This window comes from Tetrao urogallus (assembly GCF_951394365.1).
Source record: "Tetrao urogallus genome assembly, chromosome: 6".
Classification (NCBI taxonomy): domain Eukaryota; kingdom Metazoa; phylum Chordata; class Aves; order Galliformes; family Phasianidae; genus Tetrao; species Tetrao urogallus.
Window position 1 is genome coordinate 26193993 of NC_136819.1, and position 10782 is coordinate 26204774.

The 10782-nt window shown below is 36.0% G+C and overlaps 1 protein-coding gene across 1 annotated transcript in view; it reads right to left on the reverse strand.

Moving 5' to 3' along the window:
* Positions 1–10273, reverse strand: part of UBR1 (ubiquitin protein ligase E3 component n-recognin 1) — a gene marked incomplete at its 3' end in the record, with an annotated part of 54768 nt that extends 44495 nt beyond the window's left edge. Inside the window, exons 1-8 of the mRNA XM_079536714.1 lie at positions 10080–10273; positions 8174–8252; positions 5927–6037; positions 3751–3881; positions 3099–3237; positions 1798–1860; positions 1263–1386; positions 208–315 (exon numbers count right to left, since the gene is read on the reverse strand). Of these exons, the coding sequence (XP_079392840.1) occupies positions 208–315; positions 1263–1386; positions 1798–1860; positions 3099–3237; positions 3751–3881; positions 5927–6037; positions 8174–8252; positions 10080–10255 (931 nt within the window). The 5' untranslated portion in view covers positions 10256–10273. The remainder of the gene's footprint in view (positions 1–207; positions 316–1262; positions 1387–1797; positions 1861–3098; positions 3238–3750; positions 3882–5926; positions 6038–8173; positions 8253–10079) is intronic.
* Between the last annotated feature and the right edge of the window lie 509 nt (positions 10274–10782).

The following is a 10782-nucleotide window of genomic DNA, read 5'->3' on the forward strand; positions in this document are numbered from 1 at the left end:
TGAAAATTTTCTTGAAAAATACATAAAGCAGGAAAAATTAAGGCAGCAAACATCAATAATCTCAGCCCTAAAAATAAAGACTGTATCAAAATAAGCATAATATGCAAACAATGAAAACATGCGTAACAATTACTTTAAAATATTTGTTAAATATATTTAAAAAATAATAATTTGTTCTTCAGTTCAGAAGAACATGGCAACACAAACCTTTATGAAGTTTTGCATCCCAAAGCATTAATTGGCTTATGAAGCACGGCTTTTCAGATCCAGCATCTTCTTTAAGACATATTTGACAAAAGATCTTGCGAAAGTCACCTATAGGAATATAAAACTGGTAATTTGTACAAGAATACCTTGATAATTAAACACCATGAATGAATAAGATGAAAATTATGGAATTCTGTTCTTGAAATAATAAAAGGAAAAAAACCAAGATTTTTTTTTTTTTAAATATTTAAATATATTTTTTAAATATTTAATTATCAATCCGTTCTTAACTGTCCTTCCCTGTGGATATGCTCCCATATGCTATCCTAAGTTATTTTCTCATATTAATTTTACTCAGCTTATTCAATCAATCCACTGAAGTAGAAGGATATTTTAAAATCCATCATAAAATGAATTTGATAATGGCTTTAGTTGTCACACCTGTGTTTCGCCAATGCCCCACATGTATCAAAGATCAGACAGGATTCAGACAATAAATAACACATTTTATTCTTTAAAACCAGAAATGCCATCAAGCACTAGAACAGCATATGAAAACTTAAAGCAGACTTCTTCCTACTGGACCCATTTTTAAATTAAGACTGTTTGCTTTTTCTCTTTTCTGACCCTGTTTAATTAACAGATATCAAACCTAAAACAAGAATTAATTCAAGCAGATGTATGCTTTCACTGATGCAGCTTTCACTGCAGCTTTCCACCAGCACTCAGGATTGCAGCCTTTAAGCAAACACGTATCACTGAAATAAGGCATGTAATGCTGAAACTGAGGATAAAAACTTCTAGAAGAATAGAAGCTCAAGCAGGGGAAAGCACTTTAGCAAGAAAGAACAATGAAGTACTGCTACTCATAACCATACCAATGAATATCAGCACCCATATTCTTATATGATTTATTTACTAATTAGGAGGAACATAACAGTATTTTAATAAGGAGGTATCATGTACAACAGTGCTGAGGACATTTTCTTCAGAGAAATTTAGTTACTCACTAAAATTCTTACAGGCATTACTGTAACAAAGTTAGTTACACTTACTTGAATAGCTCATGAGTTTGTTCAGCCAAGAACCAAGGCGTAGGGCAAACTTCTGGTGAGCCATGACATCAGCATGCAGAACTTCCACGTGGAGTGGTCGTTGTGAAACATTTTCAGAATGCCTCTAGGAGTCAGGTGAGTATTAGTAGATATAGAATAATGACAACATGAATTTTCACCACCTATTACCTCTCCAAAGCACATGTTAATAGCAAACCTAATGAAAAATAAATTCACAAGATGTTTCTTTTTCTGAAGATGTCTACTCATAGCAAATGTAGTGGGATAAATTCCGTGTCAAGAAGTTCACAGACAGGCTATACAGGAACGTAAGCACTAACTTACTGTACAACACACAAATCTTCAGCATTAATAATGAGATTGATTTATTTTGTTGTGTGTGGTTATTTGGGTTTTTTTTGTTTTGTTTTTTTGTGTTTTTTTTTTTTGTTTTGTTTTGTTTTGTTCTGTTTTTGTTTATTTGTGTTTTTTGTTTGTTTGTTTTTTAACCTTAAGAAAAACATGAGGAAGTTACCTTGATTTCTTCCTTTGCTTCCTGACAAGAGGCATAATGTCCTGCCTTAACAGCTCTCCGACCCTGTTGAAAAAAACAATCTGAAATAAAACCCAAGTGTCACAGAAGCTTGACTGTGGCTTTATTTATTACTTGTGTACACTGGGACCAACATCACTTACAGTGCTTTTAGACATCTTGAAGCAAATCAAAATCAATGCAGTTATCTTTAGGAACAAGCTATTTGATTTAAACTAAAATGGCATAGCTTAAAGTAAAGTTCCAGTACATGAGTGTTGGTAAATAATGAAAATTCACATGCAGAGTAAAATAGAAGAAATCAGTTTCCACAGAATGCAATAAGTGGAAACCAGATCAACTTTCTTCCTAGCACAAAAATATCCTGGATTGCTTTTCTACCATTATTCCTATTATTTCTTACTCTTGTATGTGAAATAGTAGGATGTATTAAAAGTGTAGGATTGACAGTTCTTTCAATAAAGCCAAGAATAGCATCAGCTTATGCCTCAAGTTTCACTCAAAAGATATCAGTCTTCCAAAACAAGTTCTCAACAGGAGAATTTCATGAGAGAAAGCTCATCTGTTTATGTATAAATGCCTGGGTTATATTTTTGTGAGGTGAAACAAACAAAAAAAAAAATTACAGCTGCACTTAAGATAAGTCACACACTCAACATTCTTCCCTCCACTGTTCTTCTGCCCCATGTGCCCCCTCCCAAACAGAAAAAAAAATTACATTAAGATCTCCAACCATTGTTTTAAGACATTGGTTGGAACTGTGGTTTGAGAAAAAGTAGTAAAACTGTCAGGTTCACTGATGCTCACTCCTGGAGCCCCTGATTTTACTTGCTTAATTTGAAGCTTCATAGTTTTCAAAAGAAGTGTTTGTTCTGGTTCAGACTAACGCTTGCAAAATATAAACCATAATTCTCATTAAATACAACTGAATAACCATAGTACTGTTGTAAAACATTGGGTTTTTTTTTGTAATATTTTTGTCTGAAACACAGACATCTATTGTGAGAAATTAGTAGAAGTAAACAAGATGCATCAGCACAAGAGCAACTTCAGACAAATCAACTCTTCACTTCAACAAACTGAGTTCTCTCACAAAGAAAAAAAATCAGTAATTTTAAAACTTCCTTGAAGCATGACATGCTTAAACAAAAGCTAATTAACCATTATTCTGCAGTAAGCCTTTCCCTCTCTTCAATCTCCAGCATCCCACTAACCATCAGAAGATCACAGCAGCCCTTTTTAATGTTTAAAAATGTCTTTTTTCACATCCAGGATGCACTGACCTCTTTATCGATAGCAGTAGTGTGCAACTGCGCTTCACCAAGTTCACAGCCAAGCGCCCTTTGCAGGCTATAGATGACGTGATCGTAAGAATGATGTTCATCATTGAAAAGGACGCAGTAGTAGCTGTCAACCTTCTCCCTACTGGGAAAAAGCCAACATTTCAACATACAAATCAAAATTAAAATGTAAATTATGTTCTATCCAACATAAACAACAACTTACTTGAAAGCTTCAGACAAATATCAAATACAAATTACGTAACAAAATTAAGCTTTTTTCCATGTAAAAAAAAGCCATCCAAAACCACACCATCTATACCAAAATAAGCCACAGAAACCACAAAGTACAAACAAAGAAGAGATCTTTAAGTTTCTCCAATATTCTATTTTTATTCCCTCTTTGCCATGTTATGATCCCATTTGACTCAAGTTAACAAATAAAGGTCTTTTTCTATTTTTATTAGAGTACCATCACACGCTATCTTTTCAGAAAAAAAAAGCAGTTTTTCTCAGTATAATTGTAAATCAAAGATTCTATAGAGTTAGTTACAGAGATTTTGATGCTAAGTTATCATAACTGCAGTAATGCCAATAAATAAAATAGGATATAAAAGTTCAACACCACAGAGAAAAAGCTGGGAATGTTCCCTACCTAATTGTGAGCTCCGGAGGCAGCTCCTTCTCTTCTTCCCATATAAGCATATCTACAATGTATTTTACCACGGAGGGAAACACCCTCCTAGAGTGCTCCATAACTTCTTCATTTAAATGACATTCAGAATTCTGTGAAAAGAAATTTTTAAAAAGAGTTAGTAGAACATCTTATTAATAATAACCCTGTGCTGACTGCATGAAGCTCTTCCTCGCTATTTCACTTAGAAATCCACTAAGTTCCCTTGGGATCCGATGTCAACATGAATAGATTTAGAATAACAAGGTGAGAAGATGACACTGTACAGAGTTGCATCAGCCCCTTACTGGAGTTCACATCTCACAACACTATTGTTTCTAGCTTACTACACGCTAAGATCTAGTCCTCAAAAGTGCCCAGAATGGTTTCCAGCATATGGCAGATAGCACCATATGGTCATCGTACACAGGTAGGAACTTAACCCACAAATGCTGAGTTACATGGCACAAAACATAGCTAAAAACAGAATAGCTACAGCTTTGTGTTTATAAGTACTGTATATAAGTACTGTTATGTTAGCATTTATCAAACCAGCCACCAATATCTGACAAAAAGATTTCCATTTTCCCAGTTTTTTTTTTTTTTTTAAACTAGGTTTTTCTTTCATTCTAATGACGATGAAACTTACAGCAGCCTTAATAACCAACTAAATGTTTGATCACCTACTGTAAAGATACCAAGAATCCTGTCAGTTGGAAGCAGGTAGACATGGGGCTCTTAGCTTGTGGTATGTGAGAATTTTGTCTCAATGTCCAGCACAAGGATAGATTGGTAAGAACAGCAAGAGCTGGAAGCTACTCTGATTGCAGATAAGCACTAATATAGGTCTCGATCAGCTCCTATTCATCTTACTCCATGTTTTGGAATTAAACAATCAGCTTTTTTTTTTTTTTCTTTTTTTAAATTGGCCTAAGAGCACAGAAACAACACATCGAGTTTGGAATGCTAGTGGAGACAGCTTAACAAGATTTAAAAGTTTATTATGTTGTTTCCATGACATTTTGTAATGATAGCGCTCCCCAAACCTTGGATATTACAGGAATCCACCCAGATGTTAAATATAAGCAGGCAGACAGAAATGAAAGTTGTTCTAGGCAGCTTCTTTCTTTCCACTTAATCTGTTTGTTTTTAACAAGTTCAGCTCATTTGGGGTGAGATTACAAAAAAATCAATGACTTGAATATTTGCAATTCAAAATATGAATGCAGACTGATACAAATCTGCCAGGGTATGACTTAACAACGTAAAGCACACAGCACTAGAGTGGGATACACCGGTGTTACACAATTTTCTTACAGATCCTTTAAGGAAAGAGCTTAGAAATCTAGTTCTGAGTAGCTGATGCTACCACCAACCTTTAAGTCTCATACTCACAGAATATACAGGCTATAAGTAGAATTGCTGGAACAAATAACTTGCATTTTTCCCCTCTTGTCCTGCAGAAGCTATTTGCAAATTCTGAAGTGCATACAGTTAACAAAAATCATGTACAACCAAAGCTTTAACAATTGGCAACCTCTGTTTAGAGGTTTGACACTAAATAATTTGTGTCCAAAAACAGCACATTTAACACCCCTTATGTTGATCTAGACAGCTATTGCAGAAAACAGCCAGTTTTGTAATCAACTGTAACATAAACAGAAAATACTAAAAATCGCTCCAAATACTAATAAAAATTACTAGCAGCCCATTCCAGTGCTGAAAAAGGGAGCAGCTCTTCAAAGGTTATATACCTCTTACACCCATCTATAACTAGGTCAATGGGTCTTTTTGTGAGACAGGGGTGACACCCATAATATATATTACATCTATCAACATACCATACACTAGGAAACTATTTGTAAACAGGAATCAAATAATACAAGTAGCAAAGAGGAGTGAGACACTGCCATTTCGGTTCAGAATCAAAGACAAAAAAAGACAAGACAGGCAGACAGAGCTTCACTTTTGTTTTTGCTTTCTGCTTGGAGAAAATAAATGTCCAATCAATACATTTTACCCCAGTTAAGACCTTCACCTAGGAAACCCTGATTTGACCTACCTGGACATTCCACATCGACTGTACAAAATATTTACTTTCATACAAGGGAATCAGCATTTTTTTAGTCAATATTTATTATTTAAGCAACATCCTTACTTCTTTTGGAGAACCTGATGCTCCAGGCTCATGTTTAGTACACACTGGTCCAGCCTTCCATGCCTCTGTATCCCCACAGTCACAAAATCCACCTCCAGTGGAGCTATGCATCTGTAAAGGGCATGTAGCTCAGTCACAAGATATGCACATAAACAGCAAAAGAAAACAGAAACACGCTTTATGTAAGTAAAACACAAGTAGAAATGCCTATTTACAAAATGCAAGGGTTCCGGTGTAATCCAGACCTATCACAAAATTTCTCTTACTTCTCTGAGATAAAAGGAAAGTAGTCAGAGGAACGCAAAAAAAAAAAATCATGGGTACTTATTGAGCAAAAGATATTTTGAGCAGAAAGTAAATGAAAAAAATACAGTTGTACTTTTGGTGTTGCAAAAAGAAAAAGCACTTTCAGCAAATCTAACAAGAAATAAATGAGAACTATGATAAATAAGCACCTCATAAACAGAAAATATTTTAAAAAAGTTATAGGAAAGGTGCTCAATTCCTTCTTTACATCTTATTCAGAAAAGTTTTAATGTAATCTATACAGCAAATGCATGTATTGAACAGATGCCTTCATTCCTAACAGAAGTAAGACAGTATCTAAATACATATTTGCAGCTTTAACTTTGCACTGCACTTCCAGAAATAACAACCATTCACTTTGGCAGAAAGTTCAGAAGAAACTTAGGCCAAAAAAATTATCCATAGCTTACTCTAAACTCCCCATTTGTAAATTAAATATGAAAATACTAAGTCACTCACTTAAAAAAAATATGAAGAGCTCATTATTTATTTGATGTGTTTTAAAATACTCTGATCTAATTAGACTGTTTTGAGTAGGAAATTGGACTAGGTGACCTCCTTAGGTCTCTTTCAACCTAAATTATTCTATAAACCTGCAAAGAATAGACTGCATTCCTTAGATTGCATCTTTAAAATGGAAATGCAGCACAGCTGCTATTATTTCGAAGCTAGTTTTTGCCTGACACAGAAACTTGAGTTACCAAAAAAAAAAAAAAAAAAAAAACAGAAAGGACAACAGGTTACCAAACCAGCATCTCAGCTCTGCTGCGGTTCCAAATTGCTCTACAACCATTGCTGTTTCTTCTCCCTTGGTTTCATCTTGCCTCTCCATAAATTGTGAGTGTGCACATTTGTGTATAAAGAATTTATATTTCCATTATCCAGGGTAGCTTCATGCAACTTTGAATCAATACTTACAAAACATTTTCAGATCAATATATAAAGATTTATACGTAAGAGCAGAATATTGTATTTCTTCATTATTTTTGAGATTGCTAAGACCTTCTTCCTAACTATCTCATTGAACCATCCCCGTTTAAAGGTGATTTATGATCAGCTGATAATACACATAGATCCCTGAAATGGATGTAACTTCAATGACAAAAAAAAAAAAATCAGCCCATTTTTCAGTGGTGAAGGATAATGAAACTGAATACATGACATTTCTGCACATTTTCTTGTTCCTTGCAGCAGAGTTAGACCAGCTTAAAAATTACACTGCTCCTTCCATTCCGGCTTCCAACAGTGCTGAAATGACAGTGCAAAGAGCAAACAAAAAAGGGGGCTAGGAAGTAAAGAACAGTCAACAGCCTAGATGGGAGAGTCAGCTAAGGACTATCTTAAAAATTCTTTCTGCAGTGAAATTATGGTAATCTTTTGAAAATAATACAGATTTGGCTCAAAGAGCATCAAGAGGATACCAGAAAGAGGTTATCCAGTTCTACAATTATCTCCCTAAAAATGTGTTGCTTAACATTTATTTTAACTCCTATAGTCCAAAGTAGTTTATGGGAACCTAAATGGAAAGACAGTGAAAATGTGGAGACTCCATCAGTGACAGCAGCAGTGAAATCATGGTCTCTGTTTATAAACATTCCTTCTACATCTCCAAGCAGAATGCACTCTTGTATAAAGTACTGAAAGGGACCGAGGATACAATTGCCATTTTCAATCACAGCATTTTGCTATGGCAGGTACTTAGGTGAAACTGCCAGAGAGAATAATGTATGCAGCTAAACAATTCTACACTTTGGTTCTTATCTTAGAAATGTACTTCTCTTATCAAAGGCTCTGTACAGCTAAAAATGTGAGAATGACTTTACTAATTAGGAAATTGCAGACTTAAAATAAATATTAATAGATTGCATGCAGTTTCCTGATTCTTCAAGCAAAAGTTCTCTAAACCTACGTGTACCATTTATTAACAGAAGATGTCTCTACCTTGTATCGGTGATTCCTATGAATGCTATTCTGGAAGCAGTCCATACAGAGTACACAGGTTGGATCAACTGCACAGTCTCTGCAAGAAAAATGGTAACTGGAGAATTTTCCAAAACAAAAGGAATTTTCATGCACAGAAGAAAATACTCTTCTGAAAACCCAGATTAACAACAGATTCAAATTATAAAGATACTGACAATTCCGCATCAGGGAAGGATGAAACACAGACTTTTTAGGCTTGAATCAAATACTTGAACCTGACGTTTCAAATTCCTTAGAAACATCCTTGATATCCACTATCAAAAGTTGTTACTAACATTTTTATTTTTGCCAAGAATGAACAGTTATTTAAAAAAAAAAAATGTGACTGACTGCAGAGCTCACTTTATTATGGTTTCCAGCAACAAATGTAGGCACTTTGCTAAGCCATACTTCTGTCAAGTGGTTTAAAATTTTTCAGTGGTTTCAAGTCAAAATCTCAACAGAACTCATTCACAAAATTAGCTCCAGAACATACATCATGCATCCTACATGACTAATTAAAGCCCTACATTCCATTTCACCATTTTTATTTATTTATTTTCCAGAGAGGCATTCATTTTTGACATTTCCTGAATTCTGAAATCAACGTCATTTGTTTTTCAAGCCAAAATAACATTCTTCCCTATTAACATTTTTCCAGCACTTCCAGTACAATTTTCTAGCTCTTAAATTAAACTGAAAACTAATATAAACTATGCCAACTGTATCATATGTATCACAACTGTATCACATTTGTTCCCCTATATTCAGCACTCATCAGGCCGCACCTCGAGTACTGTGTCCAGTTTTGGGCCCCTCACTGCAAGAAAGATATTGAGGCCCTGGAGCGTGTTCAAAGAAGGGCAACAAAGCTGGTGAGGGGTCTGGAGCACAGGCCATATGAGGAGAGGCTGAAGGAGCTGGGAATGTTCAGCCTGGAGAAGAGGAGGCTCAGGGGAGACCTTATTGCTCTCTATAACTTCCTGAAGGGAGGTTGTAGTGAGCTGGGGGTCGGCCTCTTCTCTCGTGTCATTAGTGATAGGACCAGGGGGAATGGTTTCAAGCTACGCCAGGGGAAATTCAGGCTGGACATGAGGAAGTATTACTTTTCAGAAAGGGTGGTCAGGCACTGGAATGGACTGCCCAGGGAGGTGGTGGAATCACCGACCCTGGGGGTGTTCAAGGAAAGACTGGATATTGCGTTGAGGGACATGGTTTAGTAGGAGCTATTGGGAATAGGTGAACGGTTGGACTGGGTGATCTTTTAGGTCTTTTCCAACCTTAGTGATTCTATGATTCTATGATTCTATATTAAGACTAATGAATTGCCAGCACAGTAGGAATCTTCAAACCCACTGCAAATACCTTTAACATATGAATTAATTAAACACCAAATGAATACACTGTCATCTTTAACATGTTCCAGAATGAGAAACGAGGTGGAAAACAACAATTGATTACATAGATATTACCTGAGCAGAGGATTGAGGATGATCAGAAACGCTGGATTCTGATTCAGACTCTGAAAGTCTGAGTACTCAGACTATGAGTACTGTAGAGTGCACACATTTGTATGCGTGTTATCCCCTAAGACCAGGCGAAGACCTCTATCATATCCTATCATCCTGTTATTTCTAATCAATGGCTCTCATCCATTATTTTTAATCAATGGTACCATCCTCCTCATTTCCTTCCTCATTACTCTGCCAGAGCTTGCTTTTCATAGGTTATTTTGCTCATTTTAAGGTGGTTTGGAATCTGAAGTAAATGTTACTTTAAGGAATGACCTACCATGACACAAGGTATGAACTGTCAGCAGAGCAACTGCTTTTATAAAATCCACTTTGGTGCACTACCTTGCAAAGAAACATAGCTTCATCCTTACCTGCAAGAATATGTTGTCTCCCCTCCTTTGAACACCTTCCCACAGAGCTGGGAGATTCCACTCTGCTGTAGTTTCTCTAGAAATGTATCTGGGTCTTCCCCAAATAAATAACATTCCAGGGGGTAAAATATTGCTGCCTGGACCATTTCTTCTTGTTTCTCCAGCAAGGGGTCCATCTCAGCTGAGTAAATATTTGGCACATGTTTTGCCAAGCACTGTAAAAACGTAGCTTGGAAGTCGAATCTTTCATCACACCACTGCAAGAGAAGTAAATCCACAGATAAACATTAATGAACTCACAGTAAGAACAATTAAGTACTTTTACTGTAAATCCAGAATTCTTTCTTGCATCAGAAGTCAGTTCTGTGCACAATAAATCCCAAGAAAGCACCATTTCCCTAAAACTTCCCTGCTGATTGTATTTCAGTACCCACCACAGCAACCTCTGTTCCCTTAAAGTCTTCTATTAAAACACTATGAGGCAGAGTTGGCAAGTGCTGTGCTACTGTGGAGCTACCCATGTACTAATTTACAACCACGTGAATGCCAGAAGCCAGCCAATACACAAATCCTGATGTCTGCTCAGCGGCCAACAATTGGCAGAAGCAGCAGCAGAGGTCTCCCTGCCTTTGCTAGAAGATAGATTTGAGATTTATTTCTTAGCCTGCTGATAGTCACAAAACATGCAGCAACTCAATGGTCT